The following is a 16,711-nucleotide window of genomic DNA, read 5'->3' on the forward strand; positions in this document are numbered from 1 at the left end:
GAATGGCAACAGGCATGAGAAGATTACATCTCAGAGATTGAAAAGAAAAATGGCGAACTAGTCTCAAGGGCCTCTCTCCCAAGAGGAATCTGGGATCACTGAGATAATAGGTCCCAGATTAGTTTTCATGAAAATCATTTAAGCCCTCCTCCCCCTCCCTCATGCCTGTATTTGCACCATTCTCAATAGATATGTATATCTGTGGTCATAATTTATGCCTCTGAATAATTTATACATCTGACTTCATTCTTCTTATGCTTTCATTCTTGTTACAGGTAAATTACCTAATTTCCTAGTAGTTCCTATGCAGAATGGCTGAGAGGTTAATGAGTGCATTTTTCTGGGACTAACACATGCCCCAGAGCTTCAGATCCTCCTCTTTATAATGTTCACCTTCATCTACATCATCACACTGGTGGGGAACCTGGGGATGGTAGCCCTCATCTTTTGGGACTCCCATCTCCACACCCCCATGTACTTTTTCCTCAGTAAATTCTCTCTGGTGGATTTTGGCTACTCCTCAGCTGTGACTCCCAAGGTGATGGCTGGGCTCCTCACAGAGGACAAGGTCATCTCCTACAGTGGATGTGCTACACAGTTGTTCTTCTTTGCAACATTTACCACTGTTGAAAGGTTATTCCTGGCTTCCATGGCCTATTATCATCATGTGGCTATTTGCAAGCCTCTATATTATACCACGACAATGACATCAGGTGCGTGCACACGTCTAGCTGTTGGTTCCTACATCTGTGATTTTCTGACCTCCTCTGTGAGTCTAGGAGATACCTTTAGCCTCTCCTTCTTTGGTTCCAATATAGTTCATCACTTTTTTTATATTCACCCTTTCCTGGCTCTCCCCTGTTCTGATATCCTTACTAATGAGTGGTTGCTCTTTATATTAAGGAGATTCAATATGTCATTTGCCCTCATGGGCATCTTCACCTCTGACTTGTTTGTCCTCATTGCCATTCTGAGAATCCATTCTGCTGAGGGCTGGAAGAAAACCTTCTCCACCTGTGCTTCCCACCTCACAGTAGTGTCCATATTCTATGGGACAATCATCTTCATGTAACTGCAACCCAGCTCGAGTCACTCCATGGACATAGACAAAATGGTATCTATGTTGTATACTATGATTATTCCAATGCTGAACACTCTGGTCTACAGCTTGAGAAGTCAAGAAGGATTTCAGGAAGAGCTTCAGCTCCTGCTTCCTGGGCATCTCATCACTACTTCTCCCTACTGGGTGACATGTATGTCACTCCAACTGGTCTTAACCTAAATTGTTGTCTTTAAGATCAATGAATACCTACTACAATATCAACCCCTTCCCTCCCTAAGAGGATTACAGCCAGCCTTTCAGACTTTAACTGGATCCCAATTTAGAAGCTCTCTTTTCAAGGCTACCAAATATTGTCCTCCATTCACTGTGGTTGCTGTGGTTAATAAGCCTCTCTGCAACACTTCAATAAAATGAGATGGAACATTTTCATTTCTTAGTTTGTCTCAGAACATAGCAATTAGTCTAATAAGATCATGACTCCTTTGAACTTCCCTCTCTTTTGCTTACTCCTGTGAGTTCCTTGGTTCAGCATTCACTTCACTTGTGATCAGAAACTCATTCTATAAGCCATATAATATCTGATTAACTTATGAATATATCCCTGGATATCTACTTCCTCAAATGGAAGAAGAAACAAGTGAAATTGTGTTTTAGTAGCTGCTATTAATCTCCCATATCATGGCCCCCATTCCAGATAAAATGGTCTGATGGCTGGACTTGTCCTGACCCCACCAATGATTCTGAGTATTCACACAGAATGTTCTTCATCCCTGATTTAAACTTCATCTTCATTACCTGAAATTGAAGTCTTCTCTTTCTTCAGGATACAGAACCATATCTCATACAAAGTCTCATGCCTAATTCACTGAGTTGACCTTCCTCCTCATGTCACCCTTAAATTGTTTGCTTTGATATTTTCCTGATTTTTGTCATGTTGTATTTTGCATTATGATTATGTGGGTATATTTTTTCTTGTCATCTTAAGAAACTAATATCTGGAAAAGATCTCTTCCACTTTTATTCTTTATATTTACAGAGGGCTAGCACATTAATGTGGGAAAAACAGATGATTAATCAATGCTAAATTTGAGTTTATTGAGTACATGAGAAAACTGAAATTAAGACACACTGGTCCCACAGCTAGTAGGTTTTAGAGCTCGGGTTTGAGTGTGGATCTCAGGTATACAAGTCCATAGATTTTTCCATTTGGTCCTCAAGAAGAAGCAATACAATACATCAGACCTTCAGTTACAAAAATGCTTTGTTTTCCTTTGCCCTCCCCTCTATTGCATGCAGGGTAAATGACTGAACAAGTACAGAGTCAGGTATTAAAACAAACAAACAATGATAAATCCTTCTCTGACATTCACTGGACAGGAATAGGCCTTTCCAGAAGCTGGGAGGAAGCTAGTAATATTTCTGAGATTTTCCTAGAGCAGTAAAAATTTATTGTACTTGAAAATCAGCTGGCACTATATCAGAGTATAAGTGTCTCATGCTTTCTTTGAAAAGATTTAGGAGTTTGACTAGATTGCAACTGGGGAATGACTTTTGGTCTTGTACATTCCTTTGCTGTATTTTGGATATCAGACTCTTTCCGTAGATATTTGATACAACTATTTTCAGCAGTCAACTGCTTTCCTTCTTACTTTAGCTATATTAATTTTGTTCATGCAAAAGTTTTTTTTTAACTTTGTGTACTCCATATTATATATTTTTTCTTTTTAAATAGCATTTATCCTATCTTTGATCAATAATTCCTTCCCTATTCATACCCATGAAAGATATATGATATATGCCTTTAGATCCCTTCTTCTAGGGTTTCTACTTTGCGTGAATTAAGAATAACTAAATTTCAATGAACTAAGTAAGACAAAGTTACCTATAAGAACATGGTCTCTGAACAATCAAGACTTGGTCCCCATGGTCACAAGAGCATTAATGATTTGTTTTGTTTGTGAGCTGGATGAAGAACTGCCAGGTTTCCCCAAGATGGCATGGTTCTCCTAATAGCTGCTTTATGCCTACGTCTATATAAAGCCTTCCTTGTTTCTCACCTTTAGCCACTCTCATCTAAAGGATGCACCATTAGAGTTACTGACCATAGGATCAACTTGGAAACAGAAGTCCTTTCAATCATTCTACCATTAATAGTCTTGAGAATCTGAGAAGAGAAATTCACTAATTCTACTGCCACACAAAGCAGCAGTAAATGTGGATGCTTTCTCTTGAAATAGGAACCAATGAACACACTATTAGGGACAAGGCAGAAGTTTCCTCAATAGAGTGACTTCATTCCTAGTATTAGGACTTCAAACCCAAGACCCACATGTGAAGGTGCTTGTCTGTCTCTACCATCACCAGATAGGTAGGTTTTAAGAAGCCCAACCCATAATTCCAGGTTTTATCTGAAGGATGATATGGCAGAGTTAATTGGAGCTAGGAACAACTGAGTTCAAGTGCTTTCTCTCTGACACTGTGTGTGGGGCCTTGGTCAAGTTATTTTAGCCTCATTTTCCTCACCTGTAATATTATTATCACAATACCTATAATGACTGCTTTACAGAAATGTGTTATTTTCAAACTTTAAAATGTTTTTAAAATTCCAGTTATTATTTGCCACTAACTGAAAGGTCATTTTGAGAGGGTGCAGAGTATATCGAGCAACTAGATGGCACAGTGGACAGTATGCCAGGCCTCAATTCAGGAGGATTCATCTTCTTGAGTTCAAATCTAGCCTCAGACATTTATTAGCTATGTGACCATGGGCAAGTCATTTAATACCATTTGCCTTAGTTTCCTCATCTGCAAAATGAGCTGGAGAAGGAAATAGCAAACCATTCCAGTATCTTGGCAAAGAAAAACTCAAATGGGGTCATGACCAGTTAGACATGATTGAAAATGACTGAATGAGAAACAGCATAGCATGTCAGAGTCACTTAATGTTAATGAAACCTTAAGAACTTATTGACAAATATTATTTAAGGGTATACCTTTTGCAAAGCACTGTGTTAAACTCTGAGTGTAAAACAAAGTTTATATAAGACATGGCTCCTACTCTCAATCATCTCAGCTCACCTTTAATAGTGGTTTGCATCCAGTGACTCATTTTAATCTCACAACTCTATGAAAAAGGTGCAATAATTACTTATATCCCCATTTTACAGGTGAGCAAAGAGAGAATAGGAGAAGTTAAGGGACTTTTGGAGGCTTTACAGCTTGTAAAATATCTGAGATAGAATTTAGACCCAAATCTTCTGGCTTTTTTGACATATAATTATTCAGAGTCTTATTAGTGAAGTCACCCAGGAAATAGAGCTTTGGATTTAGGGTCAAGAAGATTTGAGTTTAAATTGACCTTAAAAGACTTGACAGCTGTGTACCATGGAGCAAGATCTCCTTCTGACTTGGTTTGTCATCTGTAAAGTAGGGATAATAAGAGCACCTACCTGCCAGAATTGTTGTGAGTAAAAATGAGATAAAATGTGTAAAGTATTTTGCAAACCTTTAAGTGCTATATAAATCTGAGCTACTAATATTATCAAAAAGAAAAAAAGTCATTTTTTTGTCTTCCATTTACCCATAAGGACACTACGGAAACTCAAAACCACCTACTCTTAAGTACATCAGAGAGACTATTTTTAAGGATATGTCTACATTTAATTGGCTAAGTTATCATAACTGTCAGGTGAGTGTGAAAGTAGCATATTCAGGATTGATATAACCATGTCTGAGCACCAAGCTAGAAAGAGTCTCGTTGAAGAATTTGCTATGATGTAAAGTGAAATTTCCAGATCACACCCAGAGTGAATTGTTAAAATGGACTTTCCTCCTCTCTTCTTCAAAAGGGGATGAAATAACATGATGATTCACTTTGCACAGGCTTGTGATGCTTCTGAAACTCCTCACTCATTTTCTCTTCTTGTTCAGATTATCCTTAGTCAGCTCTGGTGACATCACTACTCCTGTTCCAGCCTCCACTGCTTTATCCAAATACCTTACATCACACATTTCATTTCATGTTCCAGAATTTTTTCTCTTATAGATCTTTTTACTATATAATGCTTCTCCAACTTGTTTCTGCTAATATTGTTCATTTTGAATAATGTATGTTCTTCAAAGTCTATATTGCAGTCATGTATTTATCACCTCACTAAGTCTCAGTGATATCACTGAGGACAAGTATATCCCCTTATCTTAGGATATCTAAGTCATCTTGCTTGTTAGTAATTTTACTAGAAGGCACCAAAATCTCTACAGAGCTGTTCATCTATTGGTCTTTATTATTTTAACTTAATCAACCTTACTTCTTTTTTTCGATTGTTCACATACTCATTGGTGGATGTTGTAGAAGCAATTATCAGTCAGATATGATTCACACTCATGGTCCCTCCTTACTTGAGTTTGTGTCTTCAATAATGGCTTGATTATTTCACAGTGCAAGCTGTCTTGGATAACATGAAGCAGCTTACTTAAGTCCTTCACTAATGCCCTCCAGTAAAGTCTCAGTGTGAAAGAGTGATGAATCTAGGTTTCAAAAGACTATTCAAGTAGTATATCCTAGCTTCATCTGGTCCTTCTAATCATGGAAGACTTTAAGTAAAGCCTGGTGTTTGACTAGATCTTGTCCAAAGGCAAAAAAAAGATAGTACAAAGTTGTCCTTCAATGGAAAATTTCTTTGACAAACCAAGAAATAGGCAAGAGGACACAATGTCCTTCAAAGCATCTTAGAGCACTGAAAAGAGAAGATAGTAAGAAAAAAAATTTAGCTCAGAAACAGAATATTTATCCTTAAGTGATAGCTGAGTATTCTTTTTGAAAAGCTTGACTTCCACAAATATTTAAAGGGTAAGTGGAAGGATAATAATTTAACTCCTATGACAAAGATATCCTATCAACACTTGGATCTGTCCTAAAAATACCCACTTGATCTCTGGCCATCATTACTGCTCTTGCTTTTTGTCTTCAAGTTCTTCCTTTCTCCGTATTTCTCTCTGCTGTCTCCATTTTCCTTCTCTTCTTTCTTCTTCATCAGAATAGACCAAATTCATAAGAAAAGTGTCCCTTCTCTATTCACCTACTCATTATTTCCCATGCTGATTTTCACCACAACAAAGGCACGTTGCTTGACAAGGAGGTTTACTATTACAACTTTGAAATTATTAAGCTTGTGGTAGATTGAAAAAAAATTTAGAAACATTAGTCAAGAGTTTATGTGTAGTTGCATTAGTAACTACTATGATGACCACCTAGATTTCCCTGCTCCCTCACACTCCTATCCCCACTTATCACATAAATATGTTTCTGATCATCATTTATGGTTCAGAAATAACTATGCTAAGTTACTTCTGTTGTTATCTCTCTTGTCACAGGTAATTCACTGTACCCTGAAATGTCACTTATGGAAAATCACTCAGAGGTCAATGAATTCATTCTTGTGGGGTTAACAGATGTCCCAGAACTTCAGATGCCCCTCTTCATAATTTTCACCTTTATTTATTTGATCACTCTGTTGGGAAACCTTGGCATGGTAGTGCTGATCTCCTTGGACTCCCATCTCCACAACCCAATGTACTTTTTTCTCAGTAACCTGTCTTTGGTGGATTTTGGTTATTCTTCAGCTATTACTCCCAAGGTAATAGCAGGATTCCTTACAGGGCACAAAGTCATCTCTTACAATGGATGTGCCGCACAAATGTTCTTCTTCATGGCGTTTGCCAGTGTGGACTGTTTCCTTCTAGCTGTGATGGCATATGATCGCCATGCAGCAGTGTGTAAGCCCCTACATTATGGCACCACCATGACATTGAGTGTGTGTATTTGCCTGGCTATCGGGGTTTATATTTGTGGCTTCCTTCAGTCATCTATTAACATTGGATGTATCTTTCACCTCTCCTTTTGCAATTCCAATGTGGTCCATCACTTTTTCTGTGATATTCCCCCACTCTTGGCTCTCTCATGCTCTGATATCTATATCAATGAGGTGGTGATCTTTATTTTAGCAGGATTTAATGTTTCTTTTACTCTCTTGGTAATTGTGACCTCCTATGTATTCATCTTCATTGCCATCTTAAGGATTCACTCTTCTGAGGGTCGGCATAAAGCCTTCTCTACCTGTGCTTCCCACCTCACAGCTGTGTCTATTTTCTATGGGACAATCATCTTCATGTACTTCCAGCCCAACTCAAGTCACTCTATGGACACAGACAAATTGGTATCAGTATTCTACACAATGGTTATTCCAATGCTAAATCCTTTAGTCTACAGCTTGAGGAACAAGGAAGTCAAGAATGCTTTCAGGAAAGCTGCTGGGAGAAAATTTCTACTGGGTGTATGAAAAATTTTGAAGTTAATTTTAGAATTTGAAATGAAAATTCATTATTGCTAATTGGCAAAAAACCTCAGTATTAATCTCCTATATTTGGGCTTCAGCTCTGAATTCAGATTAATTTCTGAACTAAAGAGATCATGAATTTATCTTTTCCAGATGCAGGATTGTGCAGAAGTGGAGCATTCTAATTCTACTCTTGGAATCAGAAGAGATCAGATGGTCATGTTTATTATGATATTTTTCCTGTTTTGTGTTCCTGCACAAGTCATTTAACCTCTTTCATCCTCCATTTCTTCTTTGAACTCATGATAGGAATGCTTTAAGAAATTGAAGTTATACTTAATAAATGGGTCTTTTCTTCCCATTAATATGCTTTGACACTTGATTCCACTGATGATGTTAGTGCTTAAGAAATTAATGACTCCTTCCTATATAAGCCATTCAAAAATGTTGTAGCTTTTGTGGTGCTAACTTCTGGAATTTCTAGAAACTAGATGAAGACTCAGGTCAGAAGTAGGTGATGTCAAAGGTATTAGAACCATTCTTACACAGCTATTGAATATTTATGCAGCCTTATATCTACTATTGTCAAATTTTATACTTCTTATCTGTCTTTCTTTTTTCTCTGGTTTTGGGGATTTGAAAGCTGACATATATAGGTGGATATATAGTATTTTTGTGAATATACAAATGTCCAATTAAGGATTCAATATTTTATGTTTTATTCATTAGTACCTTGAGATCAAATTATACCATTTTACAATTGTGCACAGGATAATTTCAATAATATCTAATTTCTCACAATGGCCATTTAAGTGCACTATTGCTTTCTTTTCATGCTCCCAGGAAATATACCACATGAAATACAAGGCTGTAGATTTTTATGTAATCACATCACTAACTAAACTTCTGAGTGCTGTTACATCTTAAATATTAATTTTTGACTATTTAAAGCAATACACCACATGAAACTTAAAAAAAACACCACGTATTAAGCACAGAGAACAGCTAGGTAGTACAGTGGATAGAGCACCAGGCCTGAAGTCAGAAAGACTCATCGTCCTGAGTTCAAATCTGGCCTCAGACATTTACTAGCTATGTCACCCTGGGCAAGTCACTTCACTCTGTACCTCAGTTCTTCATTTGCAAAATAAGCTGGGGAAGGAAATAGCAAAAAACTCCAGTAACTTTGCAAAAAAAAAAAGAAATGGTGTCACAAAGAGTTAGAAATGATTGAAATAACTAAACAACAATCTGAGATGTATTAAAAATTTCAGACGTATGCACCTAGGTGTGTATATACACATACATATATAGATGTATATATGTATACACACATATATGTTCATATACATACATACATATGTGTATATATATATATGTATGTATGTATTAGTACATTCACTGTATGCTTCCTGAGGTTAGGGTTTATGTGTTTGGTTATCTTTGATTCTCTATGGCTTAGTAATTGTTGGGGGTAGCAGTATTGAAAATGGCTTAGTGACTGCCTTCATCATAGATTCATAGTTTTAAAACAGAAAGAAGCACAGAGGCTATCCAGGTTACCTCCCTTGTTTTATAGCTGAGGAAACCGAGGTGTAGAGATGTTACCCCAAGATCACATAAGTAGTATGTTTCAGAGATGGATTTCAACATAGGTTCTCTGAATTCTAAAGCAAGTCAACAGATCAAGTCAACAAGCACTTCTTGAGCACCTACAAGAAGCACACCATGGTGCAAATGTCTAGGGACTTCTCTGCTACATGACCTAACAGATATCTTCTAAATCCACTTAAACAGATGAGTGATTTGCTCAAGCTCACATATTTTGTTAACAACAAAATTAAAACTAAAAATCTAGATGTTCAGATTTCCAGTCCAGGCATCTTATTGCTACAGTACAAGCATTCTATGAATCTTGTTTTAGTAAATGAGTGTAATTTCAGGATTTTTCACTGTCAGGGTTTTTGGATCACAGCCTGAGTAAGTCTCTAAGCAGAGGAGGATTTGAGAGTGAAAGACAACGGCAAAAAGAAACATCAATTTAAAGATAAACTCACCCATGAAGCTTTCTGAAGAAGAATGATGGGTGGTTGTGAATAAAGCAGAGAGAAAAAAGGGAGAGTAAAATAACTTAGGATAAGCTTGACAAGAAAGCCAACTAAGCAAAGTAGACTGAAATGGCTTTTAAGGATAAAAATAGGAAAGCAACAAAAAGCAAGATCTGCAAACTTTTCACCATCAAAGGGAGTAAATCCATCAAACTTGGATTCTAATATCATACACAAAACACAAACAGAAAATTAATGCAAATATATGCAAAGTAGATTTCAGTAGCTCTCCTCTAGAAATGGAACTCTCTTCCTTTTCACATCCAAATTCAAGCTTCCCTGGTTTCCTTCAAACATCACCTACTGTCTCATCTTCCCTAAGAAGCTTTTTTTTTTCCTAATTCTCCTTACTCTGAGTGCTTTCCCTCTGATGATTATCTCTGATTAATTCAGCACTTATCTTGTTTATAAACTGTTGTTTGCATGCCATTTCCCTGTTTAGATTGTAAGCTCCTTGAAGAAAGACTTTTTTTGTTTTTTTTTGTAACCACAGCACATAGCACAGTGTCTGGCATAGTGTGGAGGCTTAATCCTAGTTAAATCCTAGTTGACTTATTAGTTTGAGAAGGAAGGCACTGGCAATCAGGGGAGATTGGAAAGCACTTCATGATCTGCGATGGCCTTAGCTTGTATTTGTATTGAGTTTCAATAAGATTTAAAAGTCTCCTTACATCTCTTTTTTTCCTCATCTGCTCCTCACAGAAGCAGATAGTACATATGTTTTCATCCTCTTTTATGAGGACTAAGACTCATAGAGATAAAACAACTGGCCTAACATCACGAGGCTTGCAGGTAGCTAAAAGCAGCAGTAAATTGCTATACCTACATTGTTCAAATTCTGCCTTTGAGTAATGCCATACGAAATGAGTACACCGCGGAGAACATTGATGCAAATTATCAAAATATCTCAAAAGTGTCTTGTGGCTAGAATGTTGACTCCATGAAGGGTGAAAGGGAAGAGTGGTCTAGACCTTTACTGAGAGTTAGAGTTTTTGTCCATCTTCTTAGCAAAGGAAAGGTCGTAAATTTTTGGACTGTTTGGGGTTAAAAGAAGAGATACAAAAATAACGCTACAGGTATGAGAAGTGGAAATTAAGGAAAAAGGGATATAGTCATCACTACTTATATGCAAAAGAATAGAATAGATGGATTGGGCATTCAGGATGAGTGGGCAGTGATAGAGGAAAGGAGAGAAGGAAGCACCGCATATCATTTAAAAAAGAATTAGTGTATTCAATAGTTTAATGACACTCCCTTAGTTTTCCAGATCTTTACTACAAAAAGAAAAAAGTAGTTTTAAAAATTTTTAATTTGCCAAAGTCCAGGTGCTTGTGGTCAACAGCTTTGTCAAGTCATCAACAAGTATGTCTGAAATATTAATACAAATATAAACTATTTGTTGGTTGATTTTTGTCCTTCATTCTCAGAGAGGACCAAAATGACATCATTATTCTTGAGTTTGTTTGTTTGTTTTAAATTATATTACTCATAAGAGTATTTATATAGCACTTTAAAATTTGCAAAACTATTTACAAATATCATTTCATTTGATCCTTGTAAGAACCCTGTAGGGTACTGTGTCCATTTTACAGATGAGCAAACAGAAACTATAACATCATTTGCCTAAGGTCATTTGTCCAACTAATTAGTGTCTGAAGCTAGATCTGAACTTTAGTCTTCTTCCAGACCTACCCTATTTGGAACTCAGAAATTATGAGGTGACTTTGTTCCTTGCATGGATGACGTGATTGGATTATTTGGCACCCTATTTACTCTGGGGTGGTAAATCTTCCTTAAAACAGGCTTTTTACCATCTGTTGGACATGTTTAGGTTCTCTAAACCCAAGAGCTTAAAGACCCACAGAGAGGTATTGAAAGTGTTATCAGCTACTCAGGTTATTGCACAATGGATCATAAACCTGCATGGGAAAGCCTTAGGCATTCCAGTCAGTCAACAAGTATTTCTTAAGTGCCTATTATGTGCTGCATACTGTGCTAAATGCTGAGGATGCAAAAAAAGGCTAAAGATGATCCCTGTTTTTGTTTTCAAGGATATTCTAGTCTAATAGGATAATAGAACACAAACACCTACATATAATGTATAGACAGGAGAAAATAGAAATAACCAGTAGAGACAGCAGGAGCATTAAGATGTATTGGCAAAGGCTTCTCCTAGAAGGTAAGACATTAGGTAGAACCTGAAGGAAACCAGGGTAGTAAGAAGGAGGGGATGAGGAGGGATAGAATTCCAGGTAGAGTTGGAGAAGAGAACCTGCTTTGGACCCTTTTAGTGTGATTCCTGAGAAGTCTTTTGCTTGTGAACTTTCATAAGACACAGTCGCCATATGGTTGGGATGGCAAAATTCCCATTATTCCCTGAGCAATACATTTTGGCTGTGTATATTTAAGTCTTCGACATGTTTGCTTAGTGCCTTAGACAAATCCAAGAGCACATCATCAACCATTCCAGGTCAGAGGACTGGCTGGCCATTATATTATACTTTAGTTTGGAGTAAATCTAGTTTCCACATTGTTGTAGATGATACTCATGAGAGCTATGGGGAAAGGATCTGGCTTTTTACAGTTTAATTTCAGTATCAATTTTGGAAATTTATTTTAAAAATTCACTTTTGTAATTCTAGTGCATCTGAAGACTCAGGATAATATGGGCTATAAAAATGTTGTCTTTTACATTTTGCTGTATAAAGTGAATATCTCTGACAGCGTTGATGGATAGTGTGATACTGAATCTAGGAAGGAATGTGCTTTGCTACAAAAAGTAACAGAATCTGCTTTGATGAAAGGATGGGCTTTAACTCCTCCTGCATCCAAACAAACAACAAGCAACTCCTTTTCAAAAGAACAACATTTAGGCATTTGAATGAAATCAATCTGTATATTTTCGAAGATTTTTCCAGGTTTCTTACAGGCTTTCTCCCACATTTTGAGTTTTGTAAATCAGGTAGCTCATATAGTGCTGCTAGGCCACAAAGGAAAAATTTGGAGCAAGCTAATCTTTTCTATTTTAACCATTTCTCCTTGATCTTCATGCGTTATGCCTTAGTGTGAATAAAGAAAGTATGGAAGTAGATGTATGGGGTAGGGAAAAAATCCTACCCTGCCCTTCTCCAAATATTTTTCTCAATATTTTGAGTCTGATTTTGGAAAATAACAACATCCTTAAGAATCCAATAGAGGAGACTGAGCCTTAAGGATGAGAATGAAGATATCTTCTTGTAGCATTGGAAGGACACATCTCATCACCTAACTGATAACATCATGTGAGGTAAGTTTCAAAGGGGTTGGTCAATACCATCACTAGAGTAAGCACAACAAAGTTATTCCATCATGGAAAATTTAGGGATTCATGGTATTATCGACCCCTAAGGCATTTGGTTGTTTTATTCAATGGTCAAATGACTATATTCTAAATGATGAAGAGAGATATTGTTGCAACTGCCTTAAACTCCTGAAGTGTAGAAAGAACTTTCTTGGGAACGTAAAGTCAAAATTCTCCCCAAACTATGTGATTCTGGACAAAGTTGAGAGAATCTTCTTGAAGCATTTATTAATCCAACCTGGCTTTAATTATTCAAAGGGCAGAATAGTTAGGCTTATGGTCTTTCAGGTGGAAAAGCTAAGCAAGGGGAGGATTTGAACTTTGTAGCAAATATCTCTAATGAAGGTCTGTTATCCAACATATTTGGAAGGCAACATAAATGTGTAAGACCAAAATTCATCCCCCAATAAATAAGTAGTCAAAGGATATGAGAAAAAATCAAAAATAGAGTTTAAGCTATTTAAAAACCATATTGAAAGGTTCTTAACAGTTAACAATAAGAAAATACAAGTCGAAAGAACCCTGAGTTTTACTTTAACACAGAGCAAATCAACAAGCATGACAAAAGATGAGAATAGTCAATATTGAAAGTTTTATGGAAAGACAGATATACTAATGCACTCTTGGTGAAGCTATGAATTAATGAAAACATCTAGGAAGACAAATTACAATCTTGAAAAGAAAGTGACTAAATTTCCATATTCTTTGTTCAAAAATTCCACTGTTAACACAAATACCAAAGAAGTCAGTGATAAGAAGAAGTTTCCTATATATACCAAAATATTTAAGGTAGAACTTTTTGTACTAGCAAAGGGTTGGAAATAATAGATGCCCATGGGGCAGTAGGAAAAGAATTGATTAAGAAGTAGCTAAAAATGTTTTGGTACCTGAATGTAATTGGATGATACTATATTGTTAGAAAGATGCATGTAGTGAATTCAGAAAAGGATGATAATACTTATATGAATTAATGCATAATGAAATGAGCAGAACCAGTAAAACAATATATACAATGATTATAATTATATAAGTAGAAAACACAACAGCAACAAAATTGAAATTGAATAAGAGATCCCAAAGAAAATATAGAAGAATACACTTTCCTTCTTCTCTTTTCAGAGTTGGGGAACCAGGAATGTGGAAGATGGCATAGTTTTGTTTGTTTGTTTGTTTAACCTAAGTTTCAATAGTCTCTCCCACTGTGACTATGAATACTATCACTGTATCTTTAAGGAGAAAGAGGATATTGGAGGACTGACAGTTATCTGTAATGATAGAAGGAGTCTGCCCAAGGTGATTTAATAGGATTAAGTTTAAACTACCATTTTCCTAAGGAAAATATTGAGAGCTCTATCTGTGAGAGGACTCAAAGAGCTGAAATCTTCTGAGAGGCTGAGACCAAGAGAGAGGGAAGGAAGGGGAGGGAAGGACTTTATCTGTAATTATTGAGAGATTTGGGGATTCAGAGAGTAAACCATCAGCTATGAAGAGTCTGACAGTACTACTAGAGGTATCTGTCATCCTGTTATCACAACATAACCCCAAAGTTTGAAGAAACATTATGCAAGAACTAAGTTTGACCCTAATTTTGTGGAGAGACATTTTGAAATAAATCCTAAGTGACATCATCCTGAGAGAACCGAATTTTCAATATTGAGAATTTTTCAGGGAGAGTGTCAGTGAGAATATTACATTCCACATCTTTTTTTCCTTGCTTTTGGAAAGTACAGCATAGACGCTGGCTCCAAAATTTATTCATTGACAATAAATATTTAGTTATATCATTGTGTTGTTACTGCCATTATGATAAAATATATAAGCAATAACATGGATGTTATTTGTGTCGATGAGCCCAGATGTCAAGAAATAGAGGAGCAAACACATAAGGGAAAAGAAGTTTCTCCAGTTTATTTACAGAAAAAATGAGGTCACATAATTAATTTATTCATTAATACTAGATTATTGCTATTAACATATTCGAAACAAAATTACAAATTTCTCAATTTGATTTGGACTCTGGTACAGAAATAATAGGATGTTTATCTAATGTAACAGCAAGGAGATTTTGAAATCCTGCCGACTATGCCAAATGTAGCAGCAAGCACCGTAGCATACCCAGGATGGCCTGCTAGCACAGGTTCTTTGATCTGCTTTTAAAGAAAAGATAGCTTTTTAAAGGGATCAATAATCTTACTTTAATTACATTCACTAGTTCAGGGGAAAGGTCAGCATCCTGAACATGGAGAAAATAGAAGCACACAAATTACAAGCAGAGAAATTAGCACAAAGACCAACACACAGGGCTCCAACTATGTGAACAAAGCAATATTGCTATACACTTTACATACATCATTGGATTGAGAAAGTGTTTCTATCTGAGTAATTGGGGGACTCTGAACATACAGCTACTCAGAGTCTCAACCAATAAATCTAAAGGTTCTTGTCATAAATGAATCCCCAAAGTAAAATACCAACCTCAGAATATATATAATATATATACACATATATATTCCATATACTTATATGTGTGTGTGTGTATATATAGATATAGATATATATAGATATATAGAGAGATATAGATAGATTGACTGATAGATAGATAGATGGATAGATGGATATACATACATACATTTTTGGCTGATAGGCTCAGAGCCAGAAGGTATCACAACCCTCCTGACTCAGTACCTAAGCTACTGTTTAGTACCAAAGGTGTGAAAGCCTTTCTACAAGAAAGCTTCACCCTAAGCAAGTCCTCCTCAGGCAAGTCCCTCCCCCAATGGTCTCTAGTGGGCAATGAACTTAATTAGTACAATATATTAGCACATCATCAATTTCCATTAGGCTACAAGGGGACTAGATTTGTCAAGGTCATCACTAATCCTGCCACATATAGGGTATCCATCCCAAACCTGCAACCTGCAGCATGATTTGGTTTTGCTTCTTTCTCTCTCTCTCTCTATCCCCTCTCTTTTCCCTACCCCTCTTTTACCTTCTCTTTTAATTCTTTATTATAAATATATCTCTCAGGGAGCAAGAGAGGAATGGGACTTGTGATGTAAGTGATGAGAAAGCATAATATGGTGTGTCCCAAAAGTCTTAGTGCAGTTTCAAACTATTAACCACGAAACTGCAAAGACTTTTGGAACATTTTGTACATTAACAAATTTAAGTTTGACAGCAAGATAGAAAATAAACCACATGTCTAGAGCAATTACAAAATCCATGTGGAAATAATAGAAAGAAAATAATAGAAAGGAACTACGAAGAGCATCAAACATCTAAAAGTTACTTTACCAACACACATTCATCACTTCTATAATGTAATTACATAAAATTGCTATGGAAATTAAAAAAAAACACTAAATACCCAGAGAGGTACTCAATGGTAAAGGCTAGGTTGGGTTAAGGTAATAAACATGGCAATGGTTTAAATTAATTTGCAGATTTAACACTATACCAATCAGACTACTAAGGGGAGAATGACTAAATAAAAATGTAATTGAATGAAAGGAATAAAAATACATTTAAACAAAGAAATATGGCATTGATGAAATCATATAGAGGACAGAGAGGCAATAACAATGACCAGCTTGATCCTCTTGTTCCCTGAGTCTCATATTTCTACCACCCACACGAGATCGGTCTCTGGCCATAGTTTATATCCATTAGTTGTTCAACATGAAGTGGCAACTCTACTGGTTTCTCTCTTGTAGCAGGTAAATGATTGCATTCCTGCATGACCTCCATGGAGATCAAAACAGAGGTGAACAAATTCATTTTTGGAGGATTAATAAATGCCCTAAAGCCTCAGATCTTTCTCTTTCTATTGTTTACCCTTGTCTACCTCATCATCATGGTAGGGAAC

General features: G+C 36.4%; 1 protein-coding gene and 1 pseudogene across 1 annotated transcript; both read left to right on the top strand.

The window, feature by feature from the left end:
* The first annotated feature begins 385 nt into the window (after positions 1-385).
* On the top strand, positions 386-1,282 carry LOC118855150 (annotated as a pseudogene).
* A 5,174-nt stretch (positions 1,283-6,456) lies between these two features.
* On the top strand, positions 6,457-7,401 carry LOC118853507 (olfactory receptor 5B2-like). Its single transcript, XM_036763629.1, has one exon. It carries the CDS (start codon positions 6,457-6,459, stop codon positions 7,399-7,401), a length of 945 nt encoding a protein of 314 aa, XP_036619524.1.
* The last annotated feature ends 9,310 nt before the right edge of the window (positions 7,402-16,711 follow it).

This window comes from Trichosurus vulpecula, chromosome 6 (genome assembly GCF_011100635.1).
Source record: "Trichosurus vulpecula isolate mTriVul1 chromosome 6, mTriVul1.pri, whole genome shotgun sequence".
Classification (NCBI taxonomy): Eukaryota; Metazoa; Chordata; class Mammalia; order Diprotodontia; family Phalangeridae; genus Trichosurus; species Trichosurus vulpecula.